At 42.7% G+C, this 24,123-nt stretch overlaps 1 protein-coding gene across 1 annotated transcript; it reads right to left on the reverse strand.

The window, feature by feature from the left end:
• Positions 1-1,015: 1,015 nt before the first annotated feature.
• On the reverse strand, positions 1,016-24,109 carry LOC124260750 (spleen trypsin inhibitor I-like). Its single transcript, XM_046695062.1, has 5 exons — positions 24,026-24,109; positions 14,388-14,478; positions 13,147-13,188; positions 8,192-8,255; positions 1,016-1,248 (listed from the first exon to the last, which is right to left on the reverse strand). Exons 2-5 carry the CDS (start codon positions 14,430-14,432, stop codon positions 1,073-1,075), a joined length of 327 nt encoding a protein of 108 aa, XP_046551018.1. The 5' UTR covers positions 14,433-14,478; positions 24,026-24,109; the 3' UTR covers positions 1,016-1,072.
• Positions 24,110-24,123: the final 14 nt, after the last annotated feature.

Here is a 24,123-nt window from a genome sequence, read left to right on the forward strand (position 1 = left end):
CATCTGGACAAAATACCTCCATCTTGCTTGAACAATGGCCCCGATTTCTCTACAAACTTATGGTTTGACTCAAATTTCAAACTGAGTGCGAGAATTTGAAACCGCTGACTTTCTAGCACAGTCACGTTTCTAAAACCAAAAACAGTAAAAGGAAAAAAGAAAGAAAAAGCTCAAACAAATTAAGTTAACTTGTCTACTAAGGTTGGGTTTAATATCGAGTTCAGTTTATCTTAGGAAAAAACATGTTTTAGTTTTCTCAAACGTGAATAACGTGAATAAAGCTTAGGTCAAAGCTCAGGCTTCTGTTTGTTTCTAGAAATCGGGGCCAGGCTATGATATATAAATGCAGCAGGTGATGTTCATACATGCACAATCGCAACACTAGGATATGCATTGGTGATAGACTGTCTTGAACACCTGGTGTCATGGTTGATTTTCACAGTTATTTATCTCTTTATAGCAAAAGGAATCTGTTTCTGAGGATAGTCAAGACTGAGTAATTCTTTCGCACTGAGACCCGTGAAGATCCAGGTTAGAATTGATCTTCAGTAATCCATCTTTGTCGTAAAAGGCGACTAACGGGATCGGGTGGTCAGGCTCGCTGACTTGGTTGACACATAATATCGTATCCCAATTGCGCAGATCGATGTTCATGCTGTTGATCCCTGGATTGTCTGGTCCAGACTCGATTATTTACAGACCGCCGCCATATAGCTGGGATATTGTGAAATGAGTTTAACGCGGCGTAAATACCTTATGTTTTGTTTGTTTGTATGTAACGCTTGTACGCGCTCAAGCAATATAGCTTTATGTCTGTAAATAATCGAGTCTGGTTTGAGACAACGCAGTGATCAACATTACAGCATGAGCATCGATCCACGCAATTTTTCCATGATCAACAACCATCGGCCGCCTGACCCCACGTTCCCGTTACTCGCCTCTTACGACAAGCATGGGTTGCTGAAGACCGGATCTTCATGGGCCTAAATATTTTAGCAGAATGAAAACTGTTATATTGTTGCTTTAAGTATTTATTCTGTGTATTTGGAATGGCTCCACTGCCATATATGGTTTAAAGTGGGGAGCACTCCCTTTCACATTCGTCCCTTGAATAGAAACGATTTGAATTTCCCCGACATCCACCATAGTGGAAAGGGCGACAACTCAATGTTCTTATGTGGAAATAGTAGCGTGGCTTTCTGGCTCTGCATCTACCAATATAGCGCCTCTGAGCACATCGATGTGGAACTGAAACATACACAAACAAAAGTATTTTAATCATAATTATTCGAAAACGTATCAAATCTAGGTGGCTCTTTAGATTTAAGATGCGAATACCACTTGTGCCCCGTCCTGGAAATTTATCGCGTTAGAGATTCCTGGCAGCCAATGCTTATAGTGAGTGAGTGAGTTTAGTTTTACGCCGCACTCAGCAATATTCCAGCTATATGGCGGCGGTCTGTAAATAATCGAGTCTGGACCAGACAATCCAGTGATAAACAGCATTAGCATACCTGCGCAACTGGAAACCGATGACATGTGTCAACCAAGCCAGCGAGCCTGACCACCCGATCCCGTTAGCCGCCTCTTACGACAAGCATGGGTTACTGAAGGTTCATTCTAGCCTGGACCTTCACGGGTCCCCATGCTTATAATAAGGGTCGGTGGAATTGAGGATCGGGTGCTTACATTGTGTGATCTGGTGATGATGATCTGTCATTTGAGAGTCGTCACGTGGAGGACTTTACAACATGTGATGCGTTATACATGTAGGTGAGCAAAATACATGTTATTTTGCAGGGTAACAACTAACTTGTCTTTGCATGTGTTTGTGACAAGTGCCACCGGTAGGGTAGTATACGCCCACCTTTTGGCGAACACCTGGTATCATCCCTATGTGTTAGTGATTCATGAAACAAACTCATGATATAATCGGAATTGTGCGATGAACTCTGCTTTTATCAGATATATGATCGTGATGTTTTTAGTTATAACCAGGCTCCACTTCTGATTCTCATCAGCATTTTTTAAAATGTTTCTGCGAAAATCTAATTTTCTGACTTTAAAGCGTTGAGAAGTTTCAGTTACAGCTTTCTACTCTGTTGTGTCTAAATATACGCCCGCAGCTTTGTACAATGACGCTGTACAACAGGGTCTTTACAGTACACAAAGTCGTCGATAGCGCCTACTGCAACGTCTCGGCGAAACTAGCTTAACTAGAAAGTTTCATCAAAAGTATGTGCGTGTATTTCAACCTTCGTTTTAAACGCTTACCAATAAGTAGTAAATGATTTAAATTTTGAATACATTTACAGAACTTGCTACCGGTAGGGCAGGGTATCGTGCCTGGTTTCACGAACACTTGTAAATTGGTGCAGTTGCCGCTTACAAGCATTAGTATAAACATACACATGCACGCACACGCAGACTGACAAAGAGAAACACACACAAAATCAGTTTCTGAGTATAGCGGACATAAAATGTCCAATTCCAGTTTTGTGACTTTCGTGAACCACGGACCTCTTAAGACATCTTGTCTACAAGTGCGAGTGCAAATATGGTTTTACGCCGCCTTTAGCATTAATATTCCAGCAATATCACGGCGGGGGACGCCAGAAATGGGCTTCACACATTGTACCCATGTGGGGAATCAAACCCCGCGTCTTCGACATGACGATGCTTTAACCACTAGGCTACCCCACCGCCCCTTGTCCACGAGGCAAGTGAGATTGACTGCAGCAGCAAGAATATGAGCGGATGTATGACTCTACGCTCTGCTACATACTACTCCGTCATTGTAGTGTATAAATTGTGATTATGATTATATACTGAACCGCAAAAGAAACGCAAGTTGATTTAGAAATGTCAATATTTCTGAATCTTTGGAACAAACAACCCGAAAACAACAGACAAGTGATTGTTGAAGAAATGAGTCGTGATCTCTGGTGAAAACAACACTCAAGTTTACTGTAAAAGCATATGTTATCACTCCACCCTCACACACCAAAAATGTCACGAAACAGCTAGTGTGTCAATCAGGGGCGCGTGTGACCACCATTGGCTGCAATGCAGGCAGCACAACGACGTCTCATCGAGTCAACAAGTGTCTGAAAGAAGGGTTGGGGAATTTGATTCCATTCCCTGACCAATCTGGCTTCCAAATCTCTAAGGTTTTGAGGTTGAGAAGCTGTCTGTATCCGTCTACCAATTTCATCCCACACATGCTCGATTGGTGCCATATCCGGGGACAGAGAAGGCCAGGGCAGTACAGCAATGTTGTTCCTTCTGAGGAAGTCCATAGAGACCCGTGCAGTGTGAGGACGAGCATTGTCCTGCTGGAACGCCTGGAGCTGAGGTTGGGCCTGGAATAGCGGTACAACGTGGTGTTGAAGGACCTGGTCCCTGTAGACTACAGCAGTCACACGTTTGACGAAACACGTGTAAACGTGTTCTGTGGTGGTAGCTGAAGCCACCCCATACCATGAGACTTCCACCTCCCCAGCGGTCAGCTTCCACAACACAACATTTGGCGTAACGTTCATTACGTCGTCTCCATACACGTAATCGGCCATCGGCGTGGGACAAGTTGAATCTGGACTCATCAGAAAACAACACTTGTTGCCATTGTTGACGTCGCCAACGCTGGTGTTGTCGCGCCCACTGTAAACGATTTAGGCGGTGACGTTGCGTCAGAATCGGTCCGACGTAAGGACGGCGACATCTGATCCCTGCTGCCCTCAGACGACGACGGACAGTGTCTGCAGAGATGTGACGTTGTGGCCCTTGAATGGTTGCAGCTGTCTGTGTTGCTCGTTGCTGTCGGTTACGCAGATGAGTCACCCGGATGTGACGATCTTGCGCTGGCGTTGTTACCCTGGGACGTCCTGAACGTGGTCGGTCTCGAACATTACCGGTTTGACGATACCTTACGGATAGTCTTGTGATTGTTGTCACGTGACATCTGAAGTGCCTGGCCACTGCAGTTGGTGTGGATCCGGTCTGCAACATTCCAACGGCGATTCCTCGTTGCTGTTCAGTAAGACGTGGCATGTTTTCTCCGCGTTGTCACAGTCAATTTTGTGTTCTATGGTGTTTTTTGAATGACCTGCCTTATAAAGCTTCAAATTGGAGTGAAATGCACGCATTTTTGTGTGAAACACAAAAACTTCATGCAAAAAACACGAAAAACATGAAAATGATTGCGTTTGGGCGATATGGTCAAGAATAAGCGGCAACAACGGCAAAACCATCTTCGAATGCTTGGTTCTATAATGGTATACTTTGTTGTCCTAAAAGGAATGCATTTGGAACGTATGTTTGAAAATAGTAACTTGCGTTTCTTTTGCGGTTCAGTATATTTGTTGAAATGGACGTATTCATCACCACGTTAGGCGTCAATGTACCGTTATGTATGGGATACTGTAAGGGACATTCTCGCGATCTCGCACTTTTGGCATTTTTAGCTTGTTTCCAAAGGACGAGATCGCGAGAATGCGAGATCGCGAGAATGTCCCTTACAGTATTCCATAGTTATGTGACTTGAACCAGGGACATCTGATCCGAGGTCGGACGCCTTGTCCACGTGACCAAAGAAGCTCACACGTTAAGGGTGCCATCTATGACATGACGATGCCCTCCTACAGGTGAACTATTCCAGAAAAGCCGAATGTAACCAACCGATTCATAAGCACTGTAGATATTGTAGAAGGCTGTGGTGCATTCCTAACGAAACCAATAGAGCCATGCCTGCACTCATCCACTGATCTGAGTAGTATTTCTCTTTTCAGAGTTATACGTTAAAAGTAACACCTTGGAATCTGCAGATGTACCGTTAGTGTCCTCTCAGGGATCAGCTATATGCACTGTTAGACATGAACGACATGGGTATATTAGATCAAGTTTACTCTGTACAGTGAGTGAGAGTGAGTGAGTGAGTGAGTGAGTGACAGGTCTGAGAAATCATCCGGAGTCAGGTTAAATCTGATCCATTAACAAGCACTGAGTGAGTGAGTGAGAGATTGGTTTTACGCTGCTTTTAGCAATAATCCAGCAATATCACGGTTGGGGACTCCAGAACTGGGCTTCGCACATTGCACCCATGTGGGGATTCGAACTCGGGCCTTCGGCGTGACGAGCGAACGCTTTAACCACTAGGCTACCCCACCGCCCACGCTCTTTAATCAAGGATGCTACAACTGTGCTCTTGTTCTTCGTCAAGGCACCAGTGTGCTTTAGGACGCACTCATTGGTGATGTACCAGAGGGACTTCTCTCTCACAGATTGACATGTGTTCCCATACCGCAATTATAGAGACGATTACCAACTAAAAACATAATTGGTAATAAAGCAGGCGAGTGCTAGCGAGTGGTTTAAGCGTCCATGGTCATGTGAAAGGGAATTTATGGTCGCTTAGAGGCAACATTAGTGGTCGGTGGGGGAGCTTTCGTGGCAGTAGTTTGGTGCAGTGCGAAATGAAGTGCTTGGAAATACTGACTGATCGTCGGTTCTCGGAGGTGTTGGTAGGGGGTAACAAAATGGATTTTTCAGTGTATATGCCGATGTCCTTAAAATGTTTGTTTGAAATTATCGTCTCCCTTCAAAACTAATCTGTCTTATGCTATAGTTTATTAAGGTATAGGGCAGCAGAGTTTTGATACTTAGAAATACATTTTTCACTTGATACATGATATATTAAATTCAGGTTACTCAATGCTATATAAAGTAGGGGAGGTGGGGTAACCCAGTGGTCAAAGCGTTCGCTGGTCACGCCAAAGGCCCGGGTTCGATTCCCCACATGGGTACAATGTGTGAAGCCCATTTCTGGTGTCCCCCGCCGTGATGTTGCTGGAATATTGCTAGAAGCGGCGTAAAACCCTACTCACTCACTTTAGAAAGTAGAAGTAGTGAGTGAGTAAGTTTAGTTTTACGCCGCATTAGCAACATTCCAGCTATGTGGCGGCGGTCCGTAATAATCGAGTCTGGACCAGGCAATCCAGTGATCAACAACATGAGCATTGATCTGCGCAAGTGGGAACCGATGACATATGTCAACCAAGTCAGCGAGCCTGACCACCCGATCCCGTTAGTCGCCTCTTACGACAACCATGGGTTACTGAAGGTTCATTCTAACCCGGACCTTAACGGGTCATAAAGTAAAAGTACATGTAACATTTGATGTATACTAGGCACAAAAAGAAACTGTGAATACAAAAATTTAAAATCTAAATTTATCAAACCTGTGAAGACACATAAGGATTTAAACTCAGAGATTAGTGACATGTATCCAACATGCATGCACGTGCCACGTTCCGTGACGTCAGTGGGTTCGTCCTTGAGACGTGCAATACGTTGTTGCACGTGCATTCCGGGAAAGACAAACAGAGCAAATGAATGCCAAACAATACTGTCACTTTGGAAAGCTCAACCCCTGCCCTTGCGATCGTTCAAAAAATTAAACGGCTATTGAAACGCATAGCATGCCAAGGCTCACGTCTGCACAACGTCATGAGGCCATTGGGATGGTCCGTGGGGGAATGTCTCAACGACAAGTGGCTGCACATTTCCACTGCCACCGGAACACCATTTCTGCACTGGTGAGACGCTACCAGAACACAAATGACGTCATCGATCGGCCACGTTCTGGACGTCCACGTGTAACAACGCCAAGACAGGACAGATGAATAAGGGTGACCCATCTTCGCCACAGGTTTCAGACTGCAGTGATGACTGCCCGAACCATCCCAGGACTTCGCCGTATCCACCCCAACACAGTTCGACAACGTTTACGTCATTACGGGATCAGACCACGACGTCCCGCCATACGGCCTATCCTGACACAACGTCATCGACAAGCTCGACGAATGTGGTGCCGAAATCATGTCCACAGACCCTTGTTTTGGTGGAGAAATGTTGTTTTTACAGATGAGTTCAGGTTTAACATTTCCCATAGTGATGAACGTCAACGTGCCTTTAGACGCGTGGGAGAACGTTGTGCACAGGCCTGTGTCTTGGAGAGGAATCGCTTTGGTGGTGGTTCCGTGATGATTTGGGGTGGAATAACAGCACGCCAAAGAACCCCTTTGGTGATTGTTCAGGGCAACTTAACTGGTGTGGGCTACAGGGATCAGATTCTTCGACCTGTGACAATTCCTTTTCTGCAACGTCATGGCCCTGGGTTAACATTCCAATAGGACAATGCCCGCCCTCATTCGGCAAGGGTTGCTATGGATTTCTTGCAACACCACAACGTTGACTTACTGCCTTGGCCTGCAAATTCACCTGATCTCTCCCCGATAGAGCATGTTTGGGACGAGATGGATCGACGTCTACGCCGTCTTCCTCATCCGCCAGATAACGTCCTTGACCTTGCAACAGAACTTGAGAGAATCTGGCTTGACATCCCACAAGCCTTCCTTGCACGTTTGATAGGCTCTATGCGTCGTCGATGCACTGCTGTTCTCAATGCCGATGGTGGACATACCCGTTATTGAGCTTGTGACATGGTCGTTTGACCCCTGTCCCGCTTGTGGACTCGTGACGTCATTGTGATTGACTTTTCAATTGAAATTCTCCCGACTTGTTATGGTCTCATGATCCCTCCATTAAAGTTTATATGTACCTTTGACATTGTTATCGTACTTATCACCTGGGATAACATTTTGACAATGCAGTTTCTTTATGTGGCTAGTATATATATACAAACAAGTTAATTGATATGATTTCATACAAATGCTGTTGCAAACGATGAACAGACTGTCATTCACAAATTAATTAAATCCTGAAGAAGAACATTCAATATGCTTTGATCAATAATTACATGTTCGAAAAGTTGTTATATTTGACAAAATGCCCCAAAAATCAAATCAAGTTGTTCTGTGTATATAGGCATGAGATAAACAAACACAACGATGTCATTTTATCATACGGTCATCTTTGCCATGCGAATAAATATTTACAGCAAGAATTGCTTTCTTGTCCTTGTCAACGTTGATTTTACGTTTTCATTTTATATTTTAATGAACGTACGAATTGTTCTCTTTTTTTGTAAGTAATCTTTACGGATCGTTTGTCTAACGGTATGTTGTGTGCCAACTGATATGAGCGAGTCTTTATCAACACGGCTTTATGGTAATCTAATCGATATTGCTGTTATCTATAAACAAATCACTAATTAAATCATCCCGATACTCACTGCAAAGATGTCCGAAGTTGGATGCCTTGATGCACGTGTAACCCTCAGGACAGGTTATCGTGGCCTGAAACGACATTCAAATCAAATTTTGTGAAACCACTGCGAAGTATGTTTTGTTTGTTTTTGTTTAACACCGATCTCAACAATATTCCAGCTATATGGCTGTGGGCTGTAAATAATCGAATCTGGATCAGACAATCCAGTGATCAACAGCATGAGCATCGATCTGAGCAATTGGTTTGATTTGGTTTGGTTGTTGTCTAACGCCGACCTCAGCAATATTCCAGTTTTATGGCGGTGCTCTGTGTATAATCGAGTCTGCATCAGACAATCAAGTGATCAAGAGCATGAACATCGATATACGCAGTTGGGATAAGGTGACATGTGGCGAGCCATGTCAGCGAGCCTGACCACCCGATTCCGTTAGTCTCATCTTAAGACAAGCATGGGTTACTGAAGATCAATTCAAACCCGGGTCTGCAATGTATTGGAGTACTAGTATAGCATGACCAGAAATGATTGAGAAATTTTTTTGAATATGTTTAATTGGATTTCTAGTATAAACAACCTTGACCAGCCACAAGTGCTTGGTTTCATTCAAGAGAGACAACTCCGATAATCCTTTTTCATTAGTTTGTGAAGAGTTATCCCCCTTTGTTTACTTGCTAGCAGACGACATTTTCAGTGATCCTCAGTATGGATGATTTAGAGAAGAGGAAGTTGATTTTAGAGTATTATAACAAGGACATCAGATCAGCTAAAGTGATTTCAAGTAGAACAGGCATCCCTTTGTCCACTGTTTATCGTGTTTTGAAAAATATTGCAAATGGATATGGCATTGAGCACCAGGGAGGCGCAGGTAGGCCCAGAAAATTGACTATCGGTGACAGGAGGCGGCTTGGTATTCTTGTTTCTAAAAACAAACGAAGGAGTTTAGAAAACTTTAGGCTGGATATGATTGATAGAGGAACTGTGGCTGTCTGTAAGGAGACAATTAGAACTGAGCTGCATGCAATGGGTTGGCAGAAAAGTCGAGGAATTCCATCACCGATCATGAAACCTGACCAAAAAGAGCGAAGGTTGAACTGGTGCTTACAGCATAGAAATTTTAACTGGGACAATGTGATTTTCTCAGATGAAAGTTCTGTGTGGCTGTTTCCTAATACACTGAAATTCTGGACCAAACAAACTGAAAAACCTTTGTATCAGCGCCCAAAGTAGAGTCCGAAATTTAACGTGTGGGGTGGCATATCTGTGTTAGGGGCAACGCCCCTCTGTGTATTTGAAGGGAATATGAACAGTGAGCGGTACACAGATATTCTCGAGGGACATATACTTCCATCTGCTCACGTGTTCAATGGAAATGTTTGGATTTTCCAGCAGGACAACGACCCAAAACATCGTTCAAAGCATTCACAGGCCTGGTTTCGGCCTGACCTAAATCCAATAGAAAATGTTGGGGACTTATGTAGGAAAGTGTCAATAAGAAAAATCTGACAAATATTGCTGAAATGAAAGGAGAGGTGGTCCGATATTGGGACAGCATGGACCACGACCTTCTAACTTCTTTGATCAGTAGTATGCCCCGCCGCATTGAAGCTTGCATTGCTGCCCATGGTGACTTGACAAAATACTAACTGTTCTCCTGTCTTTGATTCTGGAATTATGTTCTGCTAATATTCACATTAATACCATAACATTTACAATCTTTAAATTCTCAATAATTTCTGGTTGTACTGTATAAACTGTTGGGTGATACGGTGAGAAGGGCTTGTGCCTAAATAGGTTATGGCTATCGATTTATGTTGGAGGTGGTGTTTGGTGAAATCGCCACGATAACATTTTAAGGTTGTATCCCCAAAACTGAACTCACTTGGATAGGGTGGTTTGGGCCTGGTTGGTTCCCTAAATCTGAACTCACTTGGATAGGGTGGTTTGGGCCTGGTTGGTTCCCTAAAACTGAACTCACTTGGATAGGGTGGTTTGGGCCTGGGTGGTTCCCTAAATCTGAACTCACTTTGATAGGGTGGTTTGGGCCTGGGTGGTTCCCTAAATCTGAACTCACTTGGATAGGGTGGTTTGGGCCTGGTTGGTTCCCTAAAACTGAACTCACTTGGATAGGTCGGTTTGGGCCTGGGTGGTTCCCTAAAACTGAACTCACTTTGATAGGGTGGTTTGGGCCTGGGTGGTTCCCTAAAACTGAACTCACTTTGATAGGGTGGTTTGGGCCTGGGTGGTTCCCTAAAACTGAACTCCCTTGGATAGGGTGGTTTGGGCCTGGGTGGTTCCCTAAAACTGAACTCACTTTGATAGGGTGGTTTGGGCCTGGGTGGTTCCCTAAAACTGAACTCCCTTGGATAGGGTGGTTTGGGCCTGGGTGGTTCCCTAAAACTGAACTCACTTGGATAGGGTGGTTTGGGCCTGGGTGGTTCCCTAAAACTGAACTCACTTGGATAGGGTGGTTTGGGCCTGGGTGGTTCCCAAAACTGAACTCACTTGATAGGGTGGTTTGGGCCTGGGTGGTTCCCTAAAACTGAACTCACTTGGATAGGGTGGTTTGGGCCTGGGTGGTTCCCTAAAACTGAACTCACTTTGATAGGGTGGTTTGGGCCTGGGTGGTTCCCTAAAACTGAACTCACTTGGATAGGGTGGTTTGGGCCTGGTTGGTTCCCTAAAACTGAACTCACTTGGATAGGTCGGTTTGGGCCTGGGTGGTTCCTAAAACTGAACTCCTTTGGATAGGGTGGTTTGGGCCTGGGTGGTTCCCTAAAACTGAACTCACTTTGGATAGGGTGGTTTGGGCCTGGGTGGTTCCCTAAAACTGAACTCCCTTGGATAGGGTGGTTTGGGCCTGGGTGGTTCCCTAAAACTGAACTCACTTTGATAGGGTGGTTTGGGCCTGGGTGGTTCCCTAAAACTGAACTCCCTTGGATAGGGTGGTTTGGGCCTGGGTGGTTTGAACCAGAAATAACTGGAATGGGATGATTTGTCTTTATGATCATTTTTTACAAAAGTCGACATGCTGGATAGGTTGTGCCTTGTACAAGCAGTTTAAAGTGTTTGTGTTCCCTTTTCAAAATATAATAAACGTGTTTTGAATCAGTGCCCGAAAGAATAGTTTGTACAGAATTCACATGTAAGTAGAAGATGGATTTGAAGTTTGAGGGTCATTTCAGTTGAACAATCCTCTGAAACAGCGAAGTACTATGCAGTTTAGTGTTTAGAGTGTTCGGAGTGTTTAGAATTAATTTCCGTCAGTCACATGGTCAGAAACATATAACGGACTCTGCTTATAGCAGATTTGTTATAATCATGGACACGGCTTTGTCGTTTCTATTTATGCACAAACTTATTAGTATTAATTATCCATATTAGTTTTGAATTGCTGTCATGGCAGTTAGTTTTGAATTTATTGAAAAGCTCAATAAACATGTTAAACATCGGTGTGTCGAAGTTGAAGGGAGCTGCGAAAATACTTCGTGTTATCCGAGGTTCGTCACAACGGTGAGTGAGTGAGTTTAGTTTTATGTCACACTCAGTTCACTAAAAATTTCAGTTATATGGCGGCGGCCTGTAAATATCGAGTCTGAGCCGACAATCTAGTGATCAACGGCAATGGCACAACGGCAAAAGGATGACTAAGGAACACGTAAACAAATACTTCGCGACAACTGCAGGTTCGATACATCAGTGCTCGGTTCATTAGCCTACATTGCTCTGTTGTTGGCACCAATTGCTCTCGGCCTTCGTGTGGGATATATTACCTTTGACCGACTGACCAGCTAATCAGTCAAACACCTGTCGCTGATGAGATAAGATGTCACCTCTTGACACTATAGACACTGTCTAATGAATACCTAATGACTCTGAGTAGTGGCTTTTGTTAATGAATATTCGCATTACCCCTAATCCGCATGTGGGATAATTAAACCGAGGTATTCGTCTTCGTAGGAAGTCGACTTGTCTTTAATGACAATGCCTGAACCACATTATTTCTCCATCCACCCTGCCCATTCTGTAATGCTGAAACCCTCAATGAAGCATGTCTATGTTTCCTCAGGTTCTGAACCTCGTTTCTCACTGGGGCTCCTTTTTAATTTAAAAGGAATTATTGGTTTCTGTTGTCAATATATATATTTCTACATAAACGCTTAGTCTACTCAACAAAAAAAGTTAAGCACTATCCTAATATTCACTATTTAAGTATTATATGGATCATAATATGAAGTATTAAATACTTTAATACTGAAAATTGGGTTGGTCCTTAACTATTTTTGTTGAGTAGACTAAAAGTTTGCGTAGAAGTCGGTGTGAGACTGACTGACGGAGTTTGGTTTTACGCCGCTTTTAGCAATATTCCAGCAACATCACGGCGGGGAACACCAGAAATGGGCTTCACACATTGTACCCATGTGGGGAATCGAACCCGGTTCTTCTGCGTGACGAGCCAACGCTTTAACCACAGGGCTACCCCACCGTCCCCGGTGTGAGAAGAAAACGGAGGATGGTTCGTATGGACAGACAAGAGAGACTTTATTCAGTAGTGTTGGCCTTAATATCCATATTACAGTTTCAGTTAAATCTAGTTGGACGTGCTGCTAGTAACATTAAGCTTTCACTCGTTTGCCTCGACTAGATGTAGTCCCGTACAGAATTGGTCTTCAGCATCTCATGCCTATGGTAAGAGCCGACTAACGGTATCCGGTGGGAAGGCTCGTTGATTTGGTTCACACACGTCATCGTATCCTAGTTACATATATTGATGCCCATGCTGTCAATCAGCGGATTGTCTGAACCAGATTATTTACAGATCACCTGTGTATTGCTGAGTGCGGCGTTAAACAACAAACAGGACTCCGATTGTTCTACTCTCCATGTATCATCAAATGTCCGGATTAACGTGAGGTTCGGACTAACGAGGGTTTATTGAATAAAGAATTATGTTCAAAACTTACCGGGCAACGGCTTGCATGAATCAACGTAGAGAAAATCACTACCTGAAATATATAAAACAGCCAATATATGACACTGTGCTCGGAACAGGAATTGTAATATAAGAAGGTTATAAACACTAATTTTAGTTCCGTTTCGACTTAAATATAAATAAAAATGAATTTTAAATAACAGTTTCCATGTCCGTTAGTTAAAAGCATGTTCCTTGTGAACGTAGTTAACTTTTATATTTTCCTTTGCAAAATCATATTTTCTCTAAGTAAATATTTGATGTCTTAAAGTGTTTTGAAACACCAGAGTTTTCTTTTGCATAAAGGAAACACCAAACAGTTTATGACGATATGGGGACATTATATTATAATGTATGTATTATTATTTTAGGATATTTATATAGCGCACATATCCAAGCAACTAGTGCTTGCTCAAGGCGCTAGTGCTTTTCCCTCGATCACTGGATCTCAATCTCAACCGCACATCATATTCTCAATCTCAACTCCCTGGGGAGTATACAACTCTTGCAGCCACAAGGCGCAACGAGTTATTGTGGCTTTCTCATCCTAACGAGGTACCCATTCACAGCTGGGTGGACTGGGACACATAGTCACAGTACTTTGTCCAAGTTCACTGCACGTTGCTGTACCCGCAACTAGAGGTTTGCACGTATTCATGTGGTCACCATCTGGTCATATACCAACGGAATCGTGGGTTCTTTTAAGTGCACAGGGTTGTGTACTGTACAAAGCTTATTAGAGTGAGTGAATTGTGCTTAAAGGCGCCTTGAAAAGTATTTCAGTTATAGCATAGCATGCGAGCTTGATGTTGGAGAAAACCAGAAGTGATGCAGAATATCCAACAGAAAACTAACTACCCGTGAAGGTCCAGGCTAGAATTGATCTTCAACAACCCCTGCTTGTCACAAGATGCGATCGTGAAGATCCGGGTTAGAATTGATCTCCAACAACCCTTGTTTGTCGTAAAAGGCGACTAACGGGATAAGGTGGTCAGGCTCGCTGACTTGGTTGACACATGTCATCGTATCCCAGTTGCGTAGATCGATGCTTATGCTATTGTTCACTGGATTGTCTGGTCCAAATTCAATTATTTTCAGACCGCCGCCATATATCTGGAATATTGCTGAGTTCGGCGTTAAACAATAAACCAACCAACCACAAAGCTGACACTGAAATACAAAGCTGCTTCAAATATTACGTAATCAAAACACAACCCATTTTAAAATACTCACCAAGCTTAAAGCAAGCAACATCCCCGAATGTGCTGACACAGCCATCTTTCCACGACAGCGTTCCTCTAATGACAATCAGCTGGACCAGTTGCTGAAATACCCACACTTATGACCATTTATTTCTAATAGATGTAAGTCGATACGAAGGTTGCTGGGGAGGGCGACATACTTGGATTGTAAGTAGCAGGGTTGTGTGGAATGCCATTGACGCCCATGTTTTGGTAGGACGTTCCCGGAAAGTACACTCGTGTGACCTGGTGGAGTTGAGAGCAGTGACCTCTCGGATGGGTATGTTGACGTGTGTGTTGGTGGATCATTATGATAAGAGGCAGACTCACAAACAGGGTTGTAGGGCCTTGTTGACTTCCACTCTCGGTAATGAAATGTTGTGGCGAAGTCACATCCTGGTTTGAGAATTTCCAAAGGGCCGGTGTCACAAAGCGAACATAGCTGTAGATGGAACCGGTGTCATAAAGCGACCTAAGCTGAAGATGTGACCGGTGTCATAAAGCAAGGATAGCTGTAGATGGGACCGGTGTTATAAAACGAAGCTAGCTGAAGATGTGACCGGTGTCATAAACGAGGCTAGCTGAAGATGTCACCGGTGTCATAAAACGAGGCTAGCTGAAGATGTGACCGGTGTCATAAAGAGAGGATAGCTGTAGATGGGACCGGTGTCATAAAGCGAGGATAGCTGTAGATGTGACCGGTGTCATAAAGCGAGGATAGCTGTAGATGTGACCGGTGTCATAAAGCGAGGATAGCTGAAGATGTGACCGGTGTCATAAAGCAAGGATAGCTGTAGATGTGACCGGTGTCATAAAGCGAGGATAGATGTAGATGTGACCGGTGTCATAAAACAAGGATAGATGTAGATGTGACTGGTGTCATAAAACGAGGATAGATGTAGATGGGACCGGTGTCATAAAGCGAGGATAGCTGTAGATGGGACCGGTGTCATAAAGCGAGGATAGCTGTAGATGTGACCGGTGTCATAAAGCGAGGATAGCTGTAGATGGGACCGGTGTCATAAAACGAGGCTAGCTGTAGATGGGACCGGTGTCATAAAGCAAGGATAGCTGTAGATGGGACCGGTGTCATAAAGCGAGGCTAGCTGTAGATGGGACCGGTGTCATAAAGCGAGGATAGCTGTAGATGGGACCGGTGTCATAAAACGAGGATAGCTGTAGATGTGACCGGTGTCATAAAGCGAGGATAGCTGTAGATGGGGCCGGTGTCATAAAACGAAGATAGCTGTAGATGGGACCGGTGTCATAAAACGAGGATAGCTGTAGATCGGACCGGTGTCATAAAGTAAGGATAGCTGTAGATGGGACCGGTGTCATAAAACGAGGATAGCTGTAGATCGGGCCGGTGTCATAAAGCAAGGATAGCTGTAGATGGGACCGGTGTCATAAAACGAGGATAGCTGTAGATCGGGCCGGTGTCATTAACTGAACCTTGCTGAAGATGGGACTGGTGCCATAAAGCGAAGGAAACTGTTGATGAGTCATAGCTGTAGATCCGGCCGGTGTTACAAAGAGTGCCTAGCAGTAGATCTATCGTAACTCACATAGGTTAATATTAAGATCGATTCGTGAAAGCCATGTGTAGACTAACACTTAGTCTCTGAATAATATGTCTTTAATGAAAAACAGAATAGTCCCTTAGAAAATGAAAAGGATCACAGGTGAGAACGGCAATGCAGGGTCTGGTCGCCTGGGTAGTGTGTGTGAGTGATGCCAAAATTATGTTGACTCAGTAAGACCAGACGCAGTCAGGACGAGCACAAGCACCTACACGCACGCACGCACACAAATATTCGCTTTATAGTACTCCATTCCGCCTTACCTCAACAACTAAAATAATTCAGTTAAATCCCTCGCTTGGCCATGATGACCCAGACTTTGCATTATTTTAGCGCTGGGCACCTTATCCTTCCTGAGTCCTCCAGGGAAGATAAACTTTCAGCAAAAGCCTCAAGCTTCGGAATAAAACAAAAACGCTCTCTTCTTAAAGAACCCAATATTTTTTCTTGGTGAAAATGCGATATTCTGATTAATATACAATCAGACGCATATTAATATTTTTGCATGCCGTGACATAGTAATTGCTGTTTCACCGGCGTTGTTAAATATTAGTTAACCTTCTGTCTATGAGCGACATCTATTAGCAGTCCCAGACAACGTTATATTCCCCTCAGACGCCCTTAGATTAACTTGGATAAGACTTCATTTCATCACAACCAATCTTAATGTTGATATTATATCAAAGTTTACCGCCGTCTTGACAACCTACCACATCCCATCGACGTTGAACGGATACATCGGTAACATATGTCATCGCAACATCGTCGCAACGTGACCTAACGCCTCGTTCTAATGTGGTTCCTGCATCAACGTTCTTTCAGCAAATGGATGCGGAAGAAAACTGATATCAGAATGGAGCGCTGGGTTCGTTTAATGACCAACAGAGATGTATCGTTTTGACAAATATGTTTTAATGGACCTTTCCGTGAAATAGATACACTAATTGCTTGTATTAGTGGTAGTTCGTGTAATAGAATACTGACATAAACCATATTTTTCGAGTCCCGCATTGGGTTATTAAAATAGAAGCGCAGTGTGTAGAAAGAGGAACTTTGCCTGGTACATCTAACTGACAATTCTGGCTTGAGCCTTTACATACAGCTGGTGACTTGTCTATTCAGTTACATCCCAGACCTTTCTTTACAATAGACGCATTACGCGACGAATTATCCGGGTTGGAATTGATCTTCAGCAACCCATGCTTGCCGTAAGAGGCGACTAACGGGATCGGGTGGTCAGGCTCGCTGACTTGGTTGACACATCGCATCCCAATTGCGTAGATCGATACTCATGCTGTTAATCACTTGATTGTCTCGTCCAGACTCGATTATTTGCAGACCGCCGCCATATAGCTGAAATATTGCTGAATGCGGCGTACAACTACACTCACTCACTCACTGGAGTCCTGTTATGGACTGAGCGCAGACAGAGGAACTTTGGCTGGGTTATCTAACTGACAATTCTGGACCTTACATACAGGTGGCTAGTCCACTGAGCTACATCATCGACATTCCTTCACTATAAAGGCACTGCAAGACGACGTGTGGATGAAACGTATATTTAGGTCCTGTTATGAAGCGACCATGGAATGATCACAGGTGAGAACGGCAATGCAGGGTCTGGTCGCCTGGGTAGTGTGTGTGAGTGATGCCAAAATTATGTTGACTCAGTAAGACCAGACGCAGTCAGGACGAGCACAAGCACCTACACGCACGCACGCACACAAATATTCGCTTTATAGTACTCCATTCCGCCTTACCTCAACAACTCAAATAATTCAGTTAAATCCCTCGCTTGGCCATGATGACCCAGACTTTGCATTATTTTAGCGCTGGGCACCTTATCCTTCCTGAGTCCTCCCGGGAAGATAAACTTTCAGCAAAAGCCTCAAGCTTCGGAATAAAACAAAAACGCTCTCTTCTTAAAGAACCCAATATTTTTTCTTGGTGAAAATGCGATATTCTAATTATACAATCAGACGCATATTAATATTTTTGCATGCCGTGACATAGTAATTGCTGTTTCACCGGCGTTGTTAAATATTAGTTAACCTTCTGTCTATGAGCGACATCTATTAGCAGTCCCAGACAACGTTATATTCCCTCAGACGCCCTTAGATTAACTTGGATAAGACTTCATTTCATCACAACCAATCTTAATGTTGATATTATATCAAAGTTTACTGCCGTCTTGACAACCTACCACATCCCATCGACGTTGAACGGATACATCGGTAACATATGTCATCGCAACATCGTCGCAACGTGACCTAACGCCTCGTTCTAATGTGGTTCCTGCATCAACGTTCTTTCAGCAAATGGATGCGGAAGAAAAACTGATATCAGAATGGAGCGCTGGGTTCGTTTAATGACCAACAGAGATGTATCGTTTTGACAAATATGTTTTTAATGGACCTTTCCGTGAAATAGATACACTAATTAAGCTTGTATTAGTGGTAGTTCGTGTAATAGAATACTGACATAAACCATATTTTTTTCGAGTCCCGCATTGGGTTATTAAAATAGAAGCGCAGTGTGTAGAAAGAGGAACTTTGACTGGTACATCTAACTGACAATTCTGGCTTGAGCCTTACATACAGCTGGTGACTTGTCTATTCAGTTACATCCCAGACCTTTCTTTACAATAGACGCATTACGCGACGAATTATCCGGGTTGGAATTGATCTTCAGCAACCCATGCTTGTCGTAAGAGGCGACTAACGGGATCGGGTGGTCAGGCTCGCTGACTTGGTTGACACATCGCATCCCAATTGCGTAGATCGATACTCATGCTGTTAATCACTTGATTGTCTGGTCCAGACTCGATTATTTGCAGACCGCCGCCATATAGCTGGAATATTGCTGAATGCGGCGTACAACTACACTCACTCACTCACTGGAGTCCTGTTATGGACTGAGCGCAGACAGAGGAACTTTGGCTGGGTTATCTAACTGACAATTCTGGACCTTACATACAGGTGGCTAGTCCACTGAGCTACATCATCGACATTCCTTCACTATAAAGGCACTGCAAGACGACGTGTGGATGAAACGTATATTTACGTCCTGTTATGAAGCGACCATGGACGGTGTTTTTCTTATTTATGTCAAAAAAGAGAGTTTGTTTTCTTCCTAGCAAAAACGGAAAACTTTGGAAACATAAGTAGATCGGCGTAATTTCTTTTATGTCCTATTTGTGCCAAATGAACTACTTTCTAGACCAAAAAAGGTTTCTTTCAAGCGTTGAATTTGAACTTAGAGTCCATCTGTAAACTTTGTCATTTTAATTAAACACAAATACTGAATATATAGTAATACAAATAGGGCTTTTTCAAAGTTGTTAATTTTTTCTCATTTGAAAAAGATTCAGTTGAGTTCAAATAGAGGTAGCCTAGTGGTTAAAGCGCAAGCTTGTTATAACGAAAGACTGGTATCGATTCCCCATATGGAGATTTTTTTGACCGTGTTTTTTCTGGCATAGAGGTGAAAGCGGCATATACCTACCCCCAACTCCCTTACTCATTCGGTGGACACCGTCAACGAGAAATTCATATTGTCACCGTCTAACAATGAATACAACTACACAATCAAACATCTATTTCTCACAGTAGATAAATGGTTCTGTCTGTTCATCTTTCCATTCAGCCTCTCCAGTGCGGAGTATGTGATGTTTTAAAAGCATCATTTAATAATTGGGAGGAACACCAGAAAAAACAGATGATGACAAGTGCAGAAGTCTGTATTGCACATATGATATTTTCGCCAGAAAAAATGAAAACATGGATCCAAGACACCAATCAATCATTTTTCGTTTTTAGTATATTTCTAAACCCTTCACCGGAATATTATCCATCATAAATTCCCCGCCTAAGTCATATCGGGTCACAGTTCGGTGTATCTAGCCCTCCATTAGGCTTAAAGGAACCTGCCAATTTTCACTATCTTATAGATAAGGTCACAGTTCGGCAGAAATGTCTCCTCAATAGGACTTAAAGTCTTATTTCCCATAGGACATGTTATGCTTTCAATTACCGAACTCTCATCCGGAATGACAACTATCGATTGGGCGAAATATTAAGCCTATCAGAGCATTCGGGGGTCTTTACTTCTAATTCTGTAAGATGGCAGCCCGACGATAAAGGAGAAGAAGAGCATTCCTCGCTGACAAACACAACTATAATTCTTAATTGGACTCGCAGTCCTAGCTCCACATTGGTATCGGACATGAAAGAACTTACCAACAAATAAGTTTAAAAGCTGGGGACAAGGAGTGTTTGCCATATGTCTTGGCCTCTATCAATGTTTCATATGTGCAAATAACGACTCGCTACAAAAGTGGGTCAGTGAAGACGGGTTCTTGAAAACTGATGCTAAATGCATCGATATATTGACAGGTTATATGGAAACATTTTTGAATGGTCAGATACGTCTCTTGAAAGACATGGTTCCCTAATTTGACAGACTTTACATTGTAAACACTACATATATAAATCATTATGGTATTTTATTTTTCCAACTGAAATCTCATCTCAGTTGACGCTTAAATAGTCGATACGAAATTGGTCATATATTGGGAGTGAAGTGCCACTATTGTACTTCTTGTCTGCTCCTGATATTAGTAATGGCATAATTTTCTTGTTCACAAAGTATACAAGCTCTAAATTCATTCTTTTTTAAATATAAAAACGTCAGCGCAAAGAATCCCAAGACTGAATTATCCGAACATTTGGTGTAAATGCAAAAGAGCGGTGAAATAAATATCTGAAAATTAGTGCTGGCACCAGGTATTCGCTCGTACATTCATATAGCAGTATATAAACCTGTTAATGTAGTTAATACAAGGAATATATGAACTGAAACCCATTTCTTACGACGAGATAATTTTCCTGGCATTATTTCATCACGATTATGGTCTAACAGTAAACAAGTCCACATACAGTGCAATAATTAAATTCTGTCCAAGAAAAGTATAAATTTACTAAATATACTGAGCCCATATATTACACTTTAATTTTCCCAGCATTGTTTCATCGGGACTATGGTCTGACAGTTAAACAAGTCAACAACAAGTAAATTCTGTCCAAGAAAAGTATAAATCTACCAGAGAAAACAAACGATTGCAAAGAAACATTATGGAAACACTTTGTTACCATGACACCTAAAACAAAAATACTTTCTTGAAAGTAAATTCTCTACGCCTACCAAACAAAAAGAATCATGGTAACTAGTGGTAATGTCATCGGCAAATTGAATCTCAAGAACACCGATACACAATCTGCTGCTTGTGTGGATGTGAGACAACATCACACAGATTGAAACGGGAAGTTGTGTTTGAAACATGGAACTCAATAAAACCATGTTCCCTTAAATGACTTTCGACATGAATGCGAAGAGTGGTGTTGCAGCAGTTAATTGTGTCCTAAAAGAGAATGTCGAGCAAATCAAAGACGTGAAAAGGTCAATGAAATTGTAATCATGCTAAAATCAAATGAAACCTCCTAGGATATAATCAACCGAGGAAGACGCTTAGGTCGAACGTGGTCTTATTAAGGCAAATGTAATTGTTTTCGTGGGATTCGAAATTAGAGAATGTAATCAGCCCTAGGTTAAAGATTATATAAAACCCAGGACGCCACCACGGAGGATGCAATCCAGAAGTAAAAAGACGAGGTTGCGTATCCCTTGAGGGCTTTGTGAAGGATTGAAGGTTTTAGTTGTGCCTCTAGTATTTCCCGTCCATGCCTCTTGCTGGATGGCAAAGATTGTGTGAGTTAGCCTAGCTATTGATTCCGGTAGTGTAATGATCAATTACAGGCTGTTATAGGCCCTACAATGGAGGAGAGAAGAGAGTTACATTCTCTATGTAGCACAGAAGGGGTCAGATTTCTGAAGATGTTTCACTCTGATAGGGGCACACTGACATGTAAGGGCATTGCATGAAGGGAATGATTGCAGAATCAGTTTGATATTGGTACCTTAACACTCGACTCGTGTAGAAAGTTTAAGGATAATTTAACTTCAGAATTTTCTCTTGAGAGAGTAAAAGTTACTGTGTTAATCTTGAAGCACGTTGAATTGGAACTGGAAGAGTCATATACACTGACATCACTGGAGAGCTCCCTTGTTATTAGTGTGTTTTGTGCGTATTCTTAGTTTCTAGAATACATGAACATTTATCCTAGTACTCTGATAGAATGATGGATTGTAAATGGAAGTATGTTTACAAGAATGAAATTTACACAGGCAACTACACACGTAACATGATTAGTTGTAAGTATTGAATGAGCGATGATCATTAGCAAAGATGACATAACGAGGACAGTCCATTTAGAAAGTGATTTATCTTCTCCTGCTTAGGTTCGAGTCATACTGTTCTCATGTATCTAGAGAAAGGCACGTGTACCCTGTCTTATAGACCTTTTGAGACAGCGGCTCTATTTTCATGAATATATCCAGAAAAGAAAGGTGGACCGGTGACCGTTATGACAAACATGTTACAGGTTCTGCTACACTAAATCAGAATCACTGCTCACTGAGCGAGTACCGTATGTAAACTCCTGGCCAGATAGAGACACGTGACAGCACATCCATCCAGTAATTAAAACTGACAACAACAATTTTAAGTAATTAATGCAGTCATTTTCATCACCTTGACTTATGCTTATTAATAATGTGTTCACAGATATTTGATGCGGATGGGTTCTGCGGATCTGTTTCGCTTCCTGTGCTCGGAAAATAGACAGGATAAGTTAGCCGGAATTTGTGTTGTATTGTAGTTTAAATGCCAAACTATACCCATGTGTACATGGAATGGCCGTAGACAGCCTGGATGAAAAATATAACGTTACTATAGAAGTCTGTGGGAAACATTTGGTATTGTGTAACCATCAATATACGCGAAAACTGTTGACGTCATCGTTATTCTCGTTTATATAAGTTGCATTGTTTAATTAGGGCAGTAGATAGCAGTGTATGCCTATGCCGCAGGTTTGTTCCCCACATGGTTAGTGTATTCAGTCACGTTGCGCGTTATAGTGATCGTGAACCAGGATAAAAATAGCAGTACCTTACTTTCAACATGAGTAGGGCGGTGGGGTAGCCTAGTGGTTATTAAAACTTTCGCTCCTCACGCCGACCCGGTTTCGATTTCCCCCATGGGTACATTGTGTGAAGTTCATTTCTGGTGTCCCACGCTGATATTGCTGGAATATTGCTAAAAGCGGCGTAACACCATACTCACTCTTCCAACATGATTAAATAAATGACACATGTACATTCAGGATAAAAATAACAAATGATAACATGATAACAAAAATGAGAACAGGCATTTTGACTGCTAATAAAAAAATATGTCAGATAGTCAGGAGATGCATAACATGAGATATGTGTATCAACTTTTATTTAGAGCTAACAGCGATGTGTCCAGTGTTATAAACATATTCCCCCGTACACAGACATGTTCACAGAACAAATACAGTGACAAAACCAAAGCAGTATATTCGATTGCTCCTCAGTTGTGAATTTTAGACACAAAAGGCAGGACGATGCCTATTATCGCCATCGCGGGAAAGGGACTATATTTGAGTGAGTGAGTGAGTTACTTTGGTTTTACGCCTCTTTTAACAATATTCCAGCAATATCGGGGCGGGGAACAGCAGACATGGGCTTCACACATTGTAACCATGTGGGGAATCGAACCCGGGTCTTTGGAGTGACGAGTGACGAGCGGACGCTTTAACCATCACAACCCCCACCCCTATATGTAATATGTAATATGTAATCATCAATGGAGCCGTTCCTTCATAACACTCTGATATCAACATATCGGTATACATGTACTATGGAATCCTAGAAGGGACATTGTCGTGTTCTCACCCTCACAAAAACAGCTAAAAAAGTGTCAAAATTAACCAAAGCGCGACAATCCGACAACGCGACAATGTCCCTTCTAGGATTCCATAGTATCCCCAAAGGACATGTCCGCGGCCGAATATCAATGACCATCACAAAAGGTGCTACAGACCAAATAGGTAATGGTAAGGAGACTTACGGACTGCCCATATGGTCATCTCCCATAGGTGTGTCGTCATGCACCACACACCAGCTGGTTCCTAGAAATAGTTGGAACTAGCAGTTGGTGTCCCTGGT

Source organism: Haliotis rubra, unplaced genomic scaffold, assembly GCF_003918875.1.
Source record: "Haliotis rubra isolate DU_JTF1 unplaced genomic scaffold, ASM391887v1 Scf773, whole genome shotgun sequence".
Classification (NCBI taxonomy): Eukaryota; Metazoa; Mollusca; class Gastropoda; order Lepetellida; family Haliotidae; genus Haliotis; species Haliotis rubra.

What these genes read in the sequence shown, in the direction of transcription:
- LOC124260750 (XM_046695062.1), bottom strand. Translation starts at nt 14,432, where the DNA reads ATGGCTGTGTCAGCACATTCGGGGATGTTGCTTGCTTTAAGCTTG. An exon ending in TTCATGCAAGCCGTTGCCCG is followed by an intron (nt 8,256 to 13,146) that starts GTAAGTTTTGAA and finishes ATGTCGTTTCAG; the next exon opens with GCCACGATAACCTGTCCTGA. An exon ending in CAACTTCGGACATCTTTGCA is followed by an intron (nt 1,249 to 8,191) that starts GTGAGTATCGGG and finishes TGTATGTTTCAG; the next exon opens with TTCCACATCGATGTGCTCAG.